The 19,322-nt window shown below is 39.0% G+C and overlaps 3 protein-coding genes across 8 annotated transcripts in view; 1 reads left to right on the top strand and 2 right to left on the bottom strand.

Moving 5' to 3' along the window:
- Window positions 1-1,337: 1,337 nt before the first annotated feature.
- rpe65a (retinoid isomerohydrolase RPE65 a) overlaps window positions 1,338-19,322 on the top strand; it is a 47,119-nt gene continuing 29,134 nt past the window's right edge. The window contains exons 1-14 of one of the 2 annotated variants that reach the window (XM_072441667.1): window positions 1,366-1,543; window positions 1,669-1,751; window positions 1,885-2,035; window positions 2,357-2,464; window positions 2,603-2,744; window positions 2,826-2,973; window positions 3,104-3,185; window positions 3,700-3,832; window positions 3,911-4,050; window positions 4,121-4,250; window positions 4,451-4,565; window positions 6,316-6,410; window positions 6,516-6,627; window positions 7,016-7,303. In XM_072441667.1, the coding sequence (XP_072297768.1) occupies window positions 1,533-1,543; window positions 1,669-1,751; window positions 1,885-2,035; window positions 2,357-2,464; window positions 2,603-2,744; window positions 2,826-2,973; window positions 3,104-3,185; window positions 3,700-3,832; window positions 3,911-4,050; window positions 4,121-4,250; window positions 4,451-4,565; window positions 6,316-6,410; window positions 6,516-6,627; window positions 7,016-7,161 (1,596 nt within the window). In that variant the 5' untranslated portion in view covers window positions 1,366-1,532 and the 3' untranslated portion in view covers window positions 7,162-7,303. Of the gene's footprint in view, window positions 1,544-1,668; window positions 1,752-1,884; window positions 2,036-2,356; window positions 2,465-2,602; window positions 2,759-2,825; window positions 2,974-3,103; window positions 3,186-3,699; window positions 3,833-3,910; window positions 4,051-4,120; window positions 4,251-4,450; window positions 4,566-6,315; window positions 6,411-6,515; window positions 6,628-7,015; window positions 7,304-19,322 lie in introns of those variants that run through there. The other variant, XM_072441666.1, reaches the window with a different exon arrangement.
- On the bottom strand, window positions 9,923-12,181 carry LOC140356594 (RING finger protein 11-like). The gene is made up of 3 exons (XM_072441668.1): window positions 11,612-12,181; window positions 10,809-10,978; window positions 9,923-10,150 (listed from the first exon to the last, which is right to left on the bottom strand). The coding sequence occupies exons 1-3, from the start codon at window positions 11,732-11,734 to the stop codon at window positions 9,979-9,981; spliced, it is 465 nt and encodes a 154-aa protein (XP_072297769.1). The 5' UTR covers window positions 11,735-12,181; the 3' UTR covers window positions 9,923-9,978.
- LOC140356588 (voltage-dependent R-type calcium channel subunit alpha-1E-like) overlaps window positions 13,636-19,322 on the bottom strand; it is an 80,683-nt gene continuing 74,996 nt past the window's right edge. For 2 of the 5 annotated variants that reach the window (XM_072441651.1, XM_072441649.1), the window contains 14 exons: window positions 19,052-19,117; window positions 18,873-18,964; window positions 18,628-18,802; window positions 18,412-18,539; window positions 17,556-17,652; window positions 17,377-17,482; window positions 17,210-17,317; window positions 17,039-17,139; window positions 16,678-16,784; window positions 16,503-16,593; window positions 15,927-16,028; window positions 15,330-15,468; window positions 15,121-15,254; window positions 13,637-14,283 (listed from right to left, as the gene is read on the bottom strand). In XM_072441651.1, coding sequence (XP_072297752.1) covers window positions 13,798-14,283; window positions 15,121-15,254; window positions 15,330-15,468; window positions 15,927-16,028; window positions 16,503-16,593; window positions 16,678-16,784; window positions 17,039-17,139; window positions 17,210-17,317; window positions 17,377-17,482; window positions 17,556-17,652; window positions 18,412-18,539; window positions 18,628-18,802; window positions 18,873-18,964; window positions 19,052-19,117 — 1,932 coding nt within the window. In that variant the 3' untranslated portion in view covers window positions 13,637-13,797. Of the gene's footprint in view, window positions 14,284-15,120; window positions 15,255-15,329; window positions 15,469-15,926; window positions 16,029-16,502; window positions 16,594-16,677; window positions 16,785-17,038; window positions 17,140-17,209; window positions 17,318-17,376; window positions 17,483-17,555; window positions 17,653-18,411; window positions 18,540-18,627; window positions 18,803-18,872; window positions 18,965-19,051; window positions 19,118-19,322 lie in introns of all 5 variants that reach the window. The other 3 variants (XM_072441652.1, XM_072441650.1, XM_072441653.1) reach the window with 3 other exon arrangements.

Raw genomic sequence — 19,322 nt, forward strand, 5'->3', positions numbered from 1 at the left:
TGGCTGCCAGTCATGTTTTCATTTGCCAGCAGATGTCGCCCTATTTTTCCCCACAGTTTGATATCAGGTGAATCAAACCCATGAGTAATCTCAAGGATCTATTAGACTTCACTATCTTGACTGAATGAGGCTTTATTTTGGATCATTTACTGCAGTTTTAGCAAATTTTGCCTTGAATTACACATGTAATTTTTTGTTGTTGCATCATAAGCATGTGTCTTATGTGCAGGCTAAAACTTGGTTAGTAAGATATTTTGGGAGACATAGAAGAAGATATATTAATCTGGATAGGCCTACTTAACCCTCTTGTTTAGGGGCCTATTTTTCCAGGCCCCTAAACTTTAGGGTAATTTTTTCATTTGTGGGTTTGGAATACAAACTGACCCTGATTCTTCCCAGAATGATTGATTTGACTGGCAATAAGTGGGCTACAGCTTTATTTTTATGTACAGCTTAACAAGCAGCTTGAGAGTTCCCTTTTATAAGATGGTGGACAAAATGAAAGAATTAAAGAAAAGGCAGAAGGGGTTAACATTCAAAACAACCGTTAGACCTGCATAATGACTTTTTGTGAAACCCCTTAAATAATTATGTTCCTGGGTCTTAAAAGTAATAGCCTATTTACTAAAATTGCACCTCGAAGACAAACATTCCTATGAATCTCTAACTAATAAGCATGATAGAGGTGCACAAAGACATGATGTACAAGAAGTTCCATCATTTAAATTGGTGACACTAATAGAGTTTGTTCTCAGGAGAAAAACAAAGAACAATTGTCTTGTGGCCTCACTCATCATAATCCCCACACCTGGATTAAAGCTGCACAGAGACAAGCAAATTAAAACTGGACACGCTTCATATGTTTTTGACTTTGTCCTTACTTTTCTTTCAGTTGCAGAAGATGTTTTAAAACAAATTTCAATCCCAATCTTACACATGACCATCAAAATGACTCCAAAATTCACATAATTTAGTGAGTTGTAACACGTTAACAACACACTTTTACCTCTCCCTGAAGTCTATACATTTTTATTGATATTATTGTAAGCTGATTAACGTATCTACCCACAATAAATAGCCAAGTTATGAAATTTCAAAACAAAAATAATCTTAATGTCTTGTGCAATGCATTCACCGTCATAAATGCAACACAGCTTTATGCAGCAAAAGCTATTGGGCATGACACAGCATTAGCAATGCCATTTACTAAAACAGTCAGTACGACACAGGAGCGATCACATGGAGCGTTGCAACACAAAGCATAGCCCCAGAAATAAATATTCTCCATAATAAATAAATCCGGTTTCAGCAGCGTGGGCCATTGAGCCATCCAACAGAGGATATGGGCACAATGGCATTCTTGTTCACGCTGCGATGTGATTGGCCCAGGCAAAGGTTTTACACCAAAGATTGCAGTCAATGTTTAAGGGGGCCCTTCACGGATAAAAAGGCTAAATCCACCAGGGTCAGAGGAGTCCAGCTCACTAGTGACCAACAAGTAGCTTTGAGTGGTGCAGCAACAAGGAACAACTATGGTCAGCCGGTAAGTATTTTAATTTATGATGTATTTTATTAATTATCATCTTTAAATGCAATTATTCAGCTCTTTTTTTAAACACTTGAAAGATGACAAACTGCACAAACTATATATATGCATTTATTTGACAGATTTGAGCATCCAGCTGGAAGCTACAGGAAGATCTTTGAAACATGCGAAGAGTTGTCTGACCCACTTCCAGCAACCGTCACTGGTGAGTTTCATTTTCCTCAATAGTAAAACATCTCTCATCATTCATTCATCAGATCCAAATAAGATAAGATATTCCTTTATTGTCCCACATGGGGAAATTTCACCAAATATTCACCATGTAATACTGTGCACAGGTCGGATTCCCTCGTTTCTTAAGGGAAGTCTCCTCCGTCTGGGGCCTGGCTTGTTTGAAGTGGGAGATGAGCCCTTTTACCACCTCTTCGACGGACAGGCTCTCATGCACAAATTTGACTTCAAGAATGGCCAAGTCACCTACTACAGAAAGTAAGAAACAATGTGCTATTATTATTATCATCAATATGACATAGTTGTATAGGAAAATAGAAACGTTTCCTTTATTTGACATTTTTACATTTCATATTTAAGCACATACAGAGCACACTGAGCACAAACATAACAAAACCAGGGAGTAGAAAGCAAAATTAAAAAGAACTACAGCTGCTAAAAGAAAAGTCCGGCATATTTCCCCCCAACGTGAGCTCAGTCCAGTCCTTGATAGTCGCCTTTGCCCTTTTTTTGCTGCAGCCAAAAGTGCATTCCACAGGTATCCGTTAATCATCTCAACTTTCTCTTTTTATTCGTCAGGTTTGTGAAAACAGATGCCTATGTGAGAGCCATAACTGAAAAGCGTGTGGTGATCACTGAGTTCGGAACCTTTGCTTACCCAGATCCCTGCAAAAACATTTTCTCCAGGTAAGTTATAGAAGTCCAAATGATTCGAGAACTTGTTCATGTAAATTTCAAGAACGTGGTGCCTACTGTATATTTCCATTGGGAACTTGCATTGCATTCAAGACTATTCTGTGTGACGATGTTGTATACTTTTGGCAGGTTTTTCTCCTACTTCAAGGGCGTGGAGGTGACAGACAACTGCCTGGTGAACGTTTATCCCATAGGAGAGGACTACTATGCCGTGACAGAAACCAACTACATCACTAAAGTCGACACGGACACTCTGGACACCCTCAAGAAGGCACAGCACTCTATGTAGACAGTATCTCATGAGATTTCAAACAGTTTTACAGAGTCTGTTTGTTTCTTTTTTTCTGTTCAGGTCGATTTGTGCAATTACATCAACATCAACGGCGTGACGGCCCACCCTCACATCGAGAGGGACGGCACTGTTTGGAATATTGGGAACTGCATGGGGAAAGGAGCCACGCTGGCCTACAATATCGTCCGGACTCCACCAACACAGAAAGGTTTTTTACTATCAACGCGTTGTTAGGCAGTGATTACAAAATGATACTGCTGTAGCAATTAGATTAGGTCGTACTTGTTTAAATTTAAGATAAACCTGTGAAATAATGCATTGTCCCATTAATATTTTAGACAAGTCTGACCCGATTGCGAAGTCCAAGGTTTGGGTCCAGTTCCCCAGTCATGAGCGATTCAAGCCTTCCTATGTCCACAGGTATGTTTTACAATATGTTCTATTATTATGTATTTTTGTATTATTATTATTATCATCATTATTACAATATTTTTTTTTTTCCCAATAAAAAAAAAGAATAAACATAAAACACAGAACAATACAGAATACAACCAAAATCAAAATAAGAAGACATCAACTGAATATCAAAAGAAACAAAATCACAGCATATTTAAATTGAAATAAAAGTCCTGATTGGTCCAAAGTCTGTCAAATTTGTCCAACGTAATTTTATTTATACAGCACATTTACAAAAAGATACACTGCCCCAAAGTGCTCAGTGTTAAACAGATCATTTTAAACAAAAAAAGGAAACAGAAATGAACATTTTTTTAATAAGATCATGAATTTCAAACCCATAAGTAACTTAAAAATAGTATATAAATGTCCTTGATCTTTGGCTTAGTTTTTCACATCCATTTCTTTGTGATGGTTTTGTTTCCTTCTGCCAAAATGTATCTTTTTCTTAACTTATTTATCACATCATTCACTTCAGCTTTGGCATGTCGGACAACTACTTTGTGTTTGTGGAGACTCCGGTCAAAATCAACCTGCTGAAGTTCTTGAGCGCCTGGAGCATCCGAGGGTCCAACTACATGGACTGTTTCGAGTCCAATGAAAGCCAAGGAGTAAGGCAAACGCACACACGTGAAAAGGGTGCAAATGAAGGATTCTGTCTGAAGCTTCAACGATGTTTTGTGTTGTAGACGCTGTTCCACATCGCCAGCAAAGAGCCCGCGGAGTACATTGATCTCAAGTTCAAAGGAGCTCCCATCGGTATGTTCCACCACATCAACACCTACGAGGACCAAGGTTTTGTGGTGGTGGATCTTTGTGCATGGAAAGGGTAAGAATTGTGTACAACGTATTCCAAGTATTGGTGTTTTTGCCACGTGTTTTTACTATATTCTTTGCAGCTTTGAGTTTGTTTACAACTACCTGTGGCTGGCCAACCTGCGAGCCAATTGGGACGAGGTGAAGAAGGCGGCCATGATGGCTCCTCAACCTGAAGTGCGCCGATATGTGATTCCTCTGGATGTGAACAAGGTGACCAAATGTTCAGGTTCATGTTTAATAGAACCAGCACGTTGGTTATAACATAATAAAACACAACAATGATTATGCTTTTTACCTGCTCATTTAATATTTCTAGTGCCTTTGAAGAACACACGTTATCATGTACAGATCCTATCACTGCACTGAGCTTGTATCATGATATTGAAAAGCTACTGTTGTTGCTAATGTAGGAGGAACAAGGAAAGAACTTGGTGAGCCTGCCCTACACCACGGCCACGGCTGTGATGCACGCTGACGGCATGATCTGGTTGGAGCCCGAGGTGTTGTTCTCCGGCCCACGTCAGGGTAAATTCATCCTATTATTATTATTAGTCGAAGCACAGCTGCAAAAGTGTGCACGTAGTGCGCACGAAATCGAGCGTGAAGCGCTCGCCCACTTCCAAACACTCACTAACGCACTCCTTCACTCACGCACGCCCCGTGCATACTAATTAGTAGTAGGAAAATGGAACTTTACTGTTGTAAACGGGCGAAGCCCGTGCAAAAGTGCGCACTAAACGAGCACTTTAAATTGGGATGACGACCGCTTCGCGGTCGTCATCCCCATATAAAGCACTCATTTGCGCTAAGTAGCTCACGAATACGTTCCCCATCTCTTGCATGTTCCGTGCATATAAGCATGTAATGCAAAAATTGAACATTATTACTGTATAGAGGGCCAAAAACACAAAGTGGGCGGAGCCCACTCAAAATTAACGAAAGTACCCGTCAGTGACCAGGGACCCACACCATGAGGTAGGAAAGCGCGAGCGCTTTCCGAAAATGTATATTTCATGATATTTGAAAACTGGGAAACATTGTTTTCGCATCGGAATATTATTCTTTCTTTCTTTCTTTCTTTCTTTCTTCTTCTTCTTCTCGGGACCAACCCCCCTATTTTTCACCCAGTGAACATTGACGAAAAGTCACAAAAATTAGCACACCTCTAAAAATCGTGCCTCTCTGCATTCTGGCTATTTCCTTTTTCTAAAATTAAAAAAATTGGCGCGTCAGCACTCCCAAATGTACCAAAAATGCATTGAGAGATGGGAAATGACCCAAAAAAAATCTGATCGTAGAATCATGAAATTTGGCGCAGAGGTAGATGGTGACAAGAGAAGTAAAAAATATTATCACGGCAACGCCGTCCGCCCAACCAAATGTCGGCCATATTGCTTCAAAAATGGCTAAACATGACTTCGGAGTTTTTCCAAACGTCGTACTTTTACGAACTCCTCCCAGGGCGTTGGCCCTAAAAAGCTGAAATTTGGTGAAAATGCTACTGAGGAGTGGGACATCAAAAGTTATCCAAATTACATTGATACCTCTCACGGTCTCTGAGCGGCGAAGCCGCAAACTGTAGCAAGAATTTCAGAAATCTCCCAAATTTAACATTTCTGCCGTTTGCGCAAATAAAGTCCGAATTGCGTCAAATTAGAATCAGTTGTTAAACTCTTTGCCCTAAACCTACTTGAAGTGAAATAAATTAATTTGGCACCACAGCGCCCCCTACAGATTTTATATGGAGGTTAAATATTTAGTTTTGCGAAATTATATGAAATTTGACACACAACTCAATTTTGGCATCCCCATCAAAAAAGTAAATGAGACCCATGTTATGATGATTATGATGATGATGACCGAAACCTTCCATGTTATTCCAATGGGGAAATCGCCAGAACATGTTTACACTTTAGACTTTCACGAACTCCTCTTAGGGTGTTAGACATATTAACCTGAAATTTGGTGAGACTCATCTTCAGGGGTGGACCATCAAAAGCTATCCACATTTTTATTCTAAGAGTCACGGTGTCTGCCATTTTACCAAGAATTCAAAATAAAATTGCTTTTTGATGGTAAAACAAAGGGGAGAAGATGTGACAGCGTCACAGATTCAGCAGTAGATGTAATAAAAGGACAATTGGGGCGCGTTAGCGCCCCCTCCTCTTGCGGCGTGGCGGCGGCGTGGCGAGGGCCAATCATTGCCGCTTGCGGCTATATTTCCTATTATTTTTATTGCATTATTTTCCTCTCAAAAAATGTGTTTCCTTTTCAGCTTTTGAGTTCCCTCAGATCAACTATGAGAAGTTTTCCGGAAAGAACTACACATTTGCTTATGGTCTGGGTCTCAACCACTTTGTACCAGACAGAGTAAGTTCATTGGTCACTTTTATGGGAGAAATAATGCCACACATGATCGGCAGATGGAAACATTTGTGGAGAGGCTATAATTAATAATTTGTACATTTATTTTAGATTATCAAGCTGAATGTGAAGACCAAGGAGACCTGGATTTGGCAGGAGCCGGACTCTTACCCTTCAGAGCCCATATTTGTTCAGACCCCTGATGGAGTGGATGAGGACGATGGTAAATAATTCCAAAACCACAAGAAAATATTTATTCTGTACAAGAAGTCACAATATAAAGGTCAACTGAGAAACAGAAATAAGTATGAATACTGAAGGTATGACTTTGTAGAAAGCTACACGTGTGACTTTTAAACCACTGGCATCATAACAAATGTCTTTCCAAGGAAAAAAGCATTTGAGATATATGGATGGATAATCTGATCTATAAATATTGATAGATTTGTGGGTTAAAATGTAGGTCATGTTGAACACAGCCCGAGAATCTGATATTGTAACTTAACATATTAGCAAATAGTGGTGTTTTGTGCAGAGCATTTTACATGTTTCCCACATCTAAAAGAAAAGCACACTTAACATACAGTAACCATACCCCTTGTGTACTTCAGGAGTGCTGCTGACCATCGTGGTGGCCCCAGGTTCTCAGAGGCCTGGATACCTCCTGATCCTCAACGCCAAGGACCTGTCTGAGATCGCCAGAGCCGAGGTGGAGTGCACCTTCCCCGTCACTTTCCATGGGATGTACAAGTCCTAAAGTTTCCACCATTACGTTTTCTGTCAATCCACTGGTCTTGATATAAGGATAATAAAACATATGGTCATGTCAGGATACATGATTTTGTATTGTTGTTTGCATGTTCTGTAACAATAAATTGAGTAAAATAAAAGTAATAAAACTGTTTCTTTTTACTCTTGATATAACCTAGTTTAGAGGAGCACATATTTAATCAAGCACGGGTTGTAAATGACCTTTTTGAAATAAAATAAAACTGTATTTCTACATAAAAAATACACAACAAAGTAAAACAAAAGTAAGTAAAGCGAGTGTAAAACGACCATAATCCCTAAATACCTGGAATATTTGACCTGAGAAGAAGAATTTCACACCACAGCGTTACGGCCAAACTTCAACAAGTGACCTTTCCAATTTAAGTTTCTAATGAAGCTTGCAAAACTGAAAAGCGGATTAACCATTTCGAAAGTAAATACCCTTTTCACAGAAGAGTTATGGCGTGATGCGCCTGTCGTCTGTATTAGTCTAACACTGTACAAAAACAAGCTAATCACTCAAGATTACCAGAGTACACTGTAGATACGTCACGTTTCCCAGTTTATGCCAGCTATTAGGATTGCATCAATAAATGGCTTAAATATTTTGCAATTCGGCCAATAATTCCATAATCTCCCAATGTGTGGTGACGATGGCACCACAAATCTGTCCTTTCGCGCGCATGAGTCAGTCCAGCCTGGCATTGGAAGAAGCGACACGAAACCACGTTCAACTGCAGTATGTTCCTGCTTTATTTTGTTTTGTAATGGTTCAGAAAAAGAACAAAAAAAGTGAGAGGGACCATTAGTTGTCAGAAAACGTAAAGACGAACACAACAGTAGAAATAGTACACGGGAAAAGAGATTCTCACACATTGAAATCAAAAGGGACAGAGGATTGTACAGTACATTGAAGACACACAAACCAACTAAAGTGAAAATGTAACAATGAGCAATTCAAGGCCCTAAACGTTGTGTTGATGAGTCATGGCTAATACGAGTTATTATTCTTACGCTGTACAATTATCAAACCCTAATTGGGGATTTTCTAAATGATTCCTTGTGAATGAATGAGAGGACAGGCTCCAAAACACAGCAAAACAAACACAATAATCTGTTAAATATTTCAATTAGCATTGTCTTTCATTTGCATCAAGCCCCTGTCCCACTGACTTACAATAAACAGTCTTTTCAAGCACAACATATTCATCATAACATCAGAATTATTGTTACTGTGACAAGTGACAAAGATCTATCAGCTGTCTAATGTTTGCATTTCAGGAAAAACAAAACAAATGAATTAAATAGATAGTGCAAGGTTATAAGGTACATATATTAATATATTGTTTTAGATACTGTCCTACGAGTAAAGTGCAATTTTCTGGATGAGTTGAAAGAGTGTGCAAGCGCTGTAAATGTTAGCCTGCTCATGCACGAATGAGCCCTTTGTACTGACTTTACACTCTTTCACTACAAACATTCACCGCTGGTTTTACCATCCTCTTCAGCTTCAACTTTGGGTTAATTATCTTTTAGTTTGCATAATATATTTGTAATCTGTCACTGCAACAAACAAGTTCAGTGTACAACATTGTTTAGTCATTTTACTGAATAATTTGTTTAGAAATAATGTGTATCAAAATAAGTATGACTGTATGTTGACAATTGGCTACAGCATTTCTTTGCATAATTCAATAAACTTTTCAATGCAATTCTCTAGAATTCACTTGATGGTTGATGTCAAAAAACTATTTGACTTTGAGAAGAAGCATATTCAGTCAGCGTGGCGAGTGTTTCCATTTTATTCACTCTCTCTCGCTCAAGAGATTTATATTTTAAATATTGTGTATTTATTTTTAATCTCAATTCAAGTTCAATGTAAGGCATTTTTCATCCCGTTTATATTTAGACAAAGTTTATTGTCTAATACCTTATTTTATGCATTACTTTTATCTTGTATTTTTACAATGTTTTGCCATTTGTTTTAATGTTGCACTGAATTGCAGAAGAACATTCCTAGTTTGTGAATTTTGTTCATTGAAAATGGCAGTAAAGCTTTTTCTAATTCTTTAGGCATTTGACTTCTTAAATGTGATATATATATATATATATATATATATATATATATATATATATATATATATATATATATATATATATATATATATATATATAAATAAATAAAATGGTCAAAGCGTAAAACCTCCAGCTAAAAGATTTGTAGACATGTATAAAAACTGTAACTAGGATATCTGGACAATCAATTGCTTGAAGTTGTGACCTCCAAGAAACCTTTCACTGCTCATATGTTGGCTCTCCATCAAAGGCATGATGGGAAACGGGAACAACTGTAAAGCTTGTTCATCAACATACAGTCTTTGAACCGTCATGTAACAGGGAATGTGAGTGGTTTATGGGATGAATGAGGAGGAGCCCCCCTGAGTCCGGCTCAGGTGGGCCGTTCCACAGTCCTCCTGACGTACAGTACACGCTCACATTCTAACGTGTCCCTTCACGACAAACACTGCTTCACAACTACACAATCATGCAGGGTTGTCTGGAAGCACTTTCTTACCAAATGGTGGACTTTAAATGCAAGACCAGCTTATTTCATGATTATTTCTTAACATGATGAAGTGGGGCAGAAAAGGCCAACATTAGGTGAGTAACTTTTGAAAGTGCAAGACAACAGCAAAGATATTTTCACTCCTCTTTTGTCGCTGTACAAGAGGAGAAGAGTATAAGGGTTTGTGTTTTGGGAGGAGCAGCCGTATTGGAGCTTAAGGGTAAAGGAGGGGTGTATTCAGTTGGTTTCGTAGGTGGAGAGCAGGGCAGCATCCACAGGCTCCATGCAGGAGGGGCAGGTGAAGGACCTCATGAGCCAGTCGTCTATACAGTCCATGTGGTAGATGTGCATACAGGGCAGGAACCGGATGGGGTCGCCGTAGACAAAGTCAAGCATGCAGATCACGCACCTGTCAAGCAAAACACAGCGAAATGTATGTTTTTAATCGCAGAGTCAATTATAGTTTTATTTTATGCGTAGGACAAACTTGCAAGCGCTATATGTTGTTACAAAAAATACACAATAATATTTATAATTTATAGCCAGATAATCCCAGTAAACCCTTTTCAAAATATACAATATAATTAAAAACATGAGCTGCATTAAATAAATGCCAGAATGAAACACTTTGTACTCATTTTGTATTTATAACTAGTCTTAGAAGCTGCTGCAGCTCAAACCCTACAAAAAATACAAACATTTTAAACCATGATAAATACCGGTATTTGGCCCCAAAATATATTGTTCCAGCCATTTATTTATTGAATGATAAGTCGATGTAGTAATTATAAATTTACACGAGCCTCCCTATATTTCTATTAGCTCTATATTTTACAACAAACACAACAGTAAATTCAGCAAAAGTGAATATTCTTGGCCTGCAAATAGTTGAAAACGCCTTATTAATTAAAGTATTGTGGTATTCTGAAAATGTGTTGCTAAAATGTGATTCATCAATTATCAATGAGAGTTACTGCTAATTTTGTTGCTGACAACGTGCAGGAAAAAGTGTAGATGGAGCTAAAGTACTTCCCACACGATCACAGTGAAAAGTGCAAACAACTCACTCTCTGATCTTCTTCTCTGAGCCGTCCGGACCTCCATCAAAGACACCTTTAGGGAGATGCTGAATGAGGCCGATGCGCTGAGCTATGCGGATCTGCTCCTCCTCAGTCAGCTGCGAGGCCAGGCGGCTCTGGCTGGGAGTGGGGTGGTACAGTGGCATGTGAGTCGGCTCCTGTGGAAACCAAACAACAACCATGACCCACTGCACCTCACATGATCCTTTCAGTGATACAGTGACAGTAAAAACAAACTGGATATGACTCACTCTAGAGTATAGGTCATGTCAATTCAATAAATACATATTGAAAGTATCAAAGTTACACTTTTGTATACATTAAATTATCTAAGTTTGTCTGCCATTTACTTCAGACTACAGTGGAACACCAACTTTTATCGTAATGTTTTTCTTGTGTATATTAAGCAGTCTTGTTTTGAACTGAAAAGTCCCTGTTCCAGACAACACAATGAGCAACAAAGTGTGACTTGGTAATGCTAATGTACAATCCACCATGATCTGAGAGAAATCGAGTGATTTTCTTGTTTACGTGTAATTTTAATAATCGTACAACTCAAAAATCTGATAATTGAGCATGCATATAACTACAGCACTGTATTTTGACTAATCCGTTAATCACAGCTTTACAATAAATCCAACTTGCATATGTTTACAAAATTAAATAATTCAAAAGCTACATGAAAAAGTTTTACTCAAAAGGACAAATAGTAATCCAATCTTAGATCAACTAATCTATTGCGAGGACTGTAAACATTTTCTGATCAGATAAATACAGGAGTCATATTTGACCTGATAAGGTGGAGGTGGCTCCAGATCTGGGTCGATCCCGTCTCCAAAACTGGCCCGGTCAGACTGAGACTCGTGAAGCAGAGAAATGTCGTCTGAGGTCGGAGACTTCAGACAGTTTCCCATGGTCTATCTTTGTCCAGCGAGAACCACAAACTGTTTTCTTTCTTAAGTTTGACGACGAATTGCAAGCTACTTGCAAGCGAATGTTTTATTTTACAAGGCGGCGGTGTCCAGATGTCCTCTGCCCATAACGATCGGCCACTTAGAGAATGTCAACAACAGTTTCTGTGCATGATCCTGAAAAACAAAACAAAGAACTCCTTTGCTAACAACTAGCTAACTCTGCTAGCCAGCTGGGATACTTCCTCGACAAGTATCGCTCATTACAAAATTATAATCAGTAAATTCACTGAATAGCTCTTTAAAAATAAACTGTGACTTTTAATCTACGACATGAAAGAGATCAGATCTCGCGACAACCCGCTGTTTAAAGCAAGTTAGTAAAGATACACAGTTTTCTCAGCTGTTAGCTCTTTCTTTAACAGGAGGACATGTTATCAGGAAATGACGTACACTTACGCACGTAAATCCCAACGGTGATTGGCTGCTGACTTTGATACTGACCAATAAGACCAGTTTATACATTTAGTCCCACACATTTTTTTCTCGTCGTGTTTTGTATATTTTAGTATAAATATAAAACTCCACTGTTCTACATCTAATGTTGTGATGTCAAATGTAATGCACTATATCATTGAACACCATTTGTACTGTTTATGATAATGAGCAGAAATTTGGCCACATTAACTTAATGACACCTTTATTTATATTTACACCTATGATACACATAAAAACACAATTTATTTGCATTCCAGGAAATTATGATACAATTTGGTTAAGTGGGTTTCACAGAATTGTCCTTTTATCAATAAAACAAATACACAAACCTAAAATAAACATTCACATACCCCTTTGTTTTAAAGCACATCAGCTGAGTTTATTCTTTGACAATGTTAAAGAATATATGTTACGTCTCATAATAGTAAGTAATTGACTCATCATATAAAGCAATTCATGTATTTTCCTTGTGTTTCTACAGTAATTCCGTTTGAAAATGAGGACAGCAAGAAAATGTCTTGTTGCTATTAGTTACACAGCTGGTGGCTCTCAAAGTCAAGTGATATGCTTCATAGAAATTAATATAAAAATATGAAAACAAGAGAGAATGTAGGCTGTTTTTAAACAAGTTTTTAAAGGTCTTGCTTTTTAAAACTTGTCTAAGTTGTGTGTTGAAATAATTATAAAATAAATATCCATTCTTCGTTCTGTAAGACATTAAGGAGAAATTTTAAAAGAAACAATATTTAATTGTTTAAGTTACACATTCATTTGCACTGTAAAAAAAGTCCAGCATTGTTGAATAATTTCTATTAGTGTCCACATCTTCATCTCCAGAACGTGTCGGGGTTTCTTCTTTGCTTTGTGAAAATGATATGATGATCATAATGTATTTACAAAAAGGATATTTATAAGAAAATGTAGTTACATATTCACACACCTTACAGATAAAATACTGTTTATCGCAATACCAAGTCATTTAAAACATTTTGAGAAAAGAAAACAAGTAAACAGAAAAATGAATATCTGATCCCCTTGATAAATATTATTACTCTGTTTTATCAAGTACTCATCAGGAAAAATGTTTCAGGAAGTAGGATGCATGAAGGATGCATATAGGATGTAGGATGTAGGATTTATGAAGGATGCATATTTTAAACATCCCAAGTCTTATCAGTGAGAAGTTTAATTTACTGGTACTCGGGTGATGGTGTAGTTACTAGTGGTTTAGTTTGGACAACTCTCTGTGTATCTAAGTAAACTATGGTTGTTAAAGGTAGTAAATATTTACCATGTACACTTATAAAACATGCTTTCCCTTTAAAAACAATTCAGGAATACAACATTTCTATGATTCCACTAGAGAGATAGAATTTATCCATTGCATTTTAACGTCCTACTATATCCAAGTATCCAACCATAACTTAAAATCAATGTAAACAATAACAGTTAACAATGTTAACTTTGCCAGTCTCAAATAAACACTACATCCCACATAAAATGTTCAACCTTATAAATATTACTGCTTAATGGGGCAACTCGGGGGTCTCCTCTGAAGTGCTTTTTCCCTAGCACCGGTCGTCTTCTTCTGTGTCACTAAGGGGATCACACCCAGTCACAGATGTGGTTTGTGCCAGACGCTTTCGGAAGTGTCCGTTTGGGACCTGCCAGCCAGTCCGAGAGCGAGCGCCTATGTTGATAGTGTTGGAGCGGCCCAAGCTGCAAGCCACAGCAGCCTCAAAAGTGAGTGTTTCTATGGGCCCGGTGGGGTCAGGGCTCTGCTCGTCGTCCTGCTCCTGTGAGGCCAGGAAGGGCTCTGAAGGGAAGCGACGCGGAGGAGACGGGTTTCTCCTCCGCTCTGCTTTGCTCTCTTTAGACTCCCTCTTGGACTTGACTCTCCTGATGGTCTCTGGACTGCCTGGCTCGTCCTCGTCTTCAGGCTGAGGGCGGCTGGCCAGAGGAGAGTAGGAGATGTGTGGTCGGGACACAGGCTGCCGACCGCTGGGAGTGCTTGACTCTGATGTGGAGGGCACTGGGCTGTCCGAGCTGTTGCCCTGGGAACGAAACAACAGCTGATTTAGTACAGGTATGTTTTGTCATTCAACTCATTTCCCGCCAACAGCATTCTCACATTTAAGTCTCTAAACATAATAATGTAATACAATTACACTATAAAGCAAATAGTTTGTTGGTACTGCTCTGATCTGAAGTTCAGTGATTTTACCTTTGCTACTGACATTGTGACCACAATTTATTCATTTACATTTATTTTACCGGGTAAGACCGCATTGAAATCAAGACTCTTTTTCAAGGGTGACCTTGGGTTCTAAGGTTCTAACTGACATTTTTGTTCCTAATTCTTGTCCTGGGTCGCTTCTGTGCACTACTGTATATCCACCATCTATATACCATATGTCCATCTTATAGAGTTTGGAAATCTGATCAGCATTATCTAAGTGTATTTGCTATCCTAAACTTTTAACCACATACAAGTTATGCTTAATATAATAAATGTTAAATGTACTGTCTGTTAAATATATGGAGTATTTGCTACAATAGTTGTTAAAATAAGCTGATCACTGGAAGATAAGTTCTTGATACTGGCATGTTTTGTAGGCGTGTTTTTGAACTTGAATTTGTTTTTGTGAATATTTAATATTACTATTTTCAAAATGCTAATGTTCTTTCTGCAAATGACCACTTCCCAAAACACCCACTCAAAAAATGTAATAAATAAAAGCATGCCCTTTATTCCCATGTATCACACAACTGCATTCCCTCTTTTATTTCTGCTATACAAAACTTTAAACCTAAATATATCTAAACTACATTGAAACTAAGAAGATATTTTAAGTCCTTCCACTTGTTCCATGGGCAGTGAGTAAACTTACCTGTTTGTCGTCTGGGTTGGCTCGCTCTGTGCTGGAGGAGCGTGAGGGCTGCTGGCTCCTCTCTGCTCCTCCTCTGTCAGGAGAGAGCAGGTGACGACGCTCCCTGTCCGACTGCTGCCGCTCGGACCGTGAAACTGTAAGAGCCGTGACACACAGTAAATAAGAGCCTTGTTAGCCGAGGACAGCGGCCTGGAAATGACAGCACTGACCAGCAGCCTTGTAGCTCTTGTGACGGGGCCGGTACAGCCTCGCCGGACTCTGCTCCTCGTCCTGCCACAGCCCGTTCACCCGCTCGTCGCCCACAGTTGACACCGAGCGCTTCAGTGACTCGCTGGCACCCTCAGCCTGCTGGGATTTTACACGCAAACAAGCAAATAAAAGAGGAACACACACACAACGGTGATTTCAGTACATATATTCTGATTTAAAGAAGAGTATTTTAGAGTTGCAGGGTAATAAATCTACAAATTAATTCATAGGAAACTTAATCAATAAATAAAGGTTGCAGTTCACCAAATAAAAAGTCATTCACACAGAGGAGTGGTGTGGACATGCTGTCATTGGGCTGGCTAAAAAAACGTCTTGCATCTTGCACAGGCAACAACTCAATTTCTTTTGAACCCTTTCATCATGCTTTCATTGCAATATGGTGCATTCTGAAATATTGGGAGACAGGTTGTGAAAATGCAGGAAAAACAATGCAGTCAAAGCATTCCAACATCTCCTGTCCGAGCAGCGTCCTTTAAACGTCTTCACATCGTAACCAAGGCATTCTGAAGCCATGCACACGTGATCTCAGTGTGTACCTGCAGGTCTACAGCCAGACGTGGCATAGACGAGGCCCGAAAACACAAGCCCCTGCCTAGAAGCTCCAAGGGGACTACAAGGCCCCGTGTGCACTGGACCACCTGGCACACAGACAAGAGAGCAGGGCATCGAGACATGTGGTCTGTCTCAGGCCATGTCAAACTGACCGCTACCCTTTCACACACCATTATCATTTAGCCCAGAGAGATAACTAGCCAAAAGAATGAGACAAATTATGAACGTGTCAAGACAAATACAACAAGTGCGAGATACCGAGTATATGTTATTCATACCACTGTTATTATGTTTGAGGAGCTGTAACATTGCCTGTTTGTCTTGGACAAACTTTTCTACTCTTTCAATCTATGGAACACAACAAGAGACTATGTTCTGACCTCCACAGAAATAAACAACAGAACCAGACAACACAAGAGCTGATATGCCAGAAAAATTGTCAAACACCAAAATGGGAAAAGGTTTTCACACAACCTGCAAGTTCTCATATTGAATATGCAAGATATTGTGTCAGTGTAGATGTACATGGTGAACGTTTAACAATTTTCTTTGTTTATTACCATATTCTCCTGTTGACTAGAATCATTGTCAGGCTGCAAAAATAGCTCCTGTGGTGAGATGGGGCTCAGTGCCACAAACCCTCCTCTGGTCCTGCATTTGAAAAAGGCCAAATCAACATAAAAAAAAAAACAGGCCCATTCATGTAAGTGCCATCAAATGATGCACAGAACTCACAAAGCAGAGCCTGCACTGTGGGCCATCATGGGCAGAGGCTGTGTGGTGGACAGAATGTCTTCAGGGAGAGCAGAACCATCCAGACGTTTAAACATCAGGCTACTCTTCTGAACAGCAGATAGAAACACATCATATTAGTTTACATTCAGGTTTAGGCAGACCTTTTTGTTTCGATATAAAAAAAGCTGTTCTCTGATTGATAACCTGTCAGCAACACGGGCGACCGGAGAGCAAAAAGTTAAGATCAAACTACTTTGCCTTATATATGACTTCACTTATGTTAGTGCAGGTCTGGATTAAAGGGGCTGAACCAGATGTTTCAAAACATTACTTCTTGACGTGGTTTCCTGCTTTTTATTACCTGAGCTTCAAGTTGCTGCCTAAGCTTCTTGGCCTTGTTTAGTTTGAAGTAGTCCATGATCATCATTGAAGCATAGATCTTCCCCACAGTCATGTCAGTATCTGCGAGAGAGTATTTACAAGTATTAGTATCCCTGAGAACAATATATTCAAATATTTACTCTTCTTTTACCTTTATTTATGGGCACCAGCAGGTCTAAGTTCTTCTGAGGCAGGTAGGGCCAGATAATGCTGATCTCCTTTTGTAGCTCAGAATCAAGAGCCAGGCGATCCTCACCACCTGTAGAACAACATTTTTCACATTTGTGCTAAAACGACTGCAAATTTGTGACATCTGACCTCTGGCAATTTTGATATCCAGAGCTGTGCGGATGAGAGACATCAGTGTAGAGGTGAAGTGAACTGTCATGTCCTCGTCCACAGGCATGTTCATCAACACCAGCCTCTGATTAGATTAAAGACACAGACGTTCAAGTTTCAGGACATTTACAATATTTTGAAGTCTTTTGGCAGTTTACCTTATATGCAATCTTGGCTGGACATTTTTTGCCCAGTCCCAGTGGAGGTGACATGTGTGTGAGCATCTCATACATAGCAGTGTAGTGAATACGGCCACTGAAGAAAGGAAGGGAAAAGAGTCAGCGTCCAAGCATAAGCTGTACTTTGACTGCCCTCTGTTGGATAATAACTGAACTGCAGAAGTGACTGCAAAAACATTACATTTTTGAACATGGTCAGTCAGCTTATAGTGCCTGCTAAGTAAGATTTAGGTTTTATTTATTAAGCAGGCTACATTACAATAGTCAGCACTGTTTCTTTCAACACATACTGTACCAGTGTAACAGATTAAAATACAGACTGTATGTAACAAACTGTATACAGTCCAAATGATAATGTCCTTTTGTGATGAACAGCCTTCTTTTGCTTATCTTTGAACTTGCATAATCTTAGTTCAGATACATAATGCTTTTGTACAGGTTCATTATCTAAGTGACTAATTTTGATAGCAATTTCATATTTTTATGCTATGATAGGAGCCATTGAATTAGGTGGTGTTGGCGTGAAATAATTGACAGTTACTCAAAAAATAGCACCACAGACTACATGTACCGCTGTCCATGTTTACATGTTAGAAAGAGTCTTGGGCTGGTTGGGAGCATTTTCTGCCAGTTTCAGTCTTTTATTTGAACATGAAATGTTGTCAAATTTGAGCCAATCTGGTCCTGGCAAAAATCAGATTTTTGCTCATGTCAACTTTTGGCTAAAACAAATCATGCACTGATATGAAGACCTGGGGTGGTTTTGGGGCATTGTCTGCCAGTTTCAGTCTTTTATTTAAACAACTGAAGCATTTTGTATGAAAAAAAGTCTTACCAAGCTAAACGGTCATACTCTCCCCAGATTCTGACAAACTCATCCAAGTGATGTGGGCCGAGGATAGAGGAATCCCGCGTCAGATACTCAAAGTTGTCCATGATTACAGCCACAAATAGATTCAGCATCTACAAATGATAGAATGTCAAAAAAAAGAAGTTAAAACATAATCAAAGCCATCATATACAAATTTAAGGAGCAAAAAGTATGAATTACCAGGAAAGAGCTGAAGAATATAAAAGAGACAAAGTAGCAGTAGGCAAAGTCCGTCCCACAGCCTCCTTCGTGGTCTGGGGACATGGTGAAGGGCGCGAGGGAAGTGTCCGGTTCACACTCCCGACCTGACAGACAGGACAGCATGATCTCCTGCCACGACTCTCCTGTGGCACTCCTAAAGCCATATCAAATGTGTTTACTATTCATCCAAAATGAGTTAGAATTTGAATAAAGAAAGGTTTTACCTAAAGAGCAGCATGAGTGCACTGAAGAACGTTTTAAAGTTGTTGTGTTGGTTGATGTGACTGTCATCGTTGAGTTTGATGTTTCCAAACACCTGCAAAAGGGATTTTAGTCATGAAGTGGTTCTAAATTGGTCTAAAATGTGAGACCAGATTCTACGGATGCCTGTAGGACTGAATACCTGCATTCCAATAATGGCATAAATGAAGAAAAGCATTGCAATCAGAAGGCAGACGTAAGGAAGTGCCTGTTAGGAAAAAAACAAATGATTATACATTATCACAGGTAAATTAGCTCTGAAGTGTCACTTTAACCATTTTAATACAAGTAATTACTGGTTATTACAAGTTGTTACACATTGCATTATACGTTGTTACACATTGCTTTACAGGTTGTTACACATTGCATTACACAGTGTAACTTGGTGATTTGTCTTCTGTCAATGAGCTCAT

Source organism: Eucyclogobius newberryi, unplaced genomic scaffold (assembly GCF_026437365.1).
Source record: "Eucyclogobius newberryi isolate DKJ021-1_F unplaced genomic scaffold, fEucNew1.0.hap1 SCAF_12, whole genome shotgun sequence".
Lineage (NCBI taxonomy): Eukaryota > Metazoa > Chordata > Actinopteri > Gobiiformes > Gobiidae > Eucyclogobius > Eucyclogobius newberryi.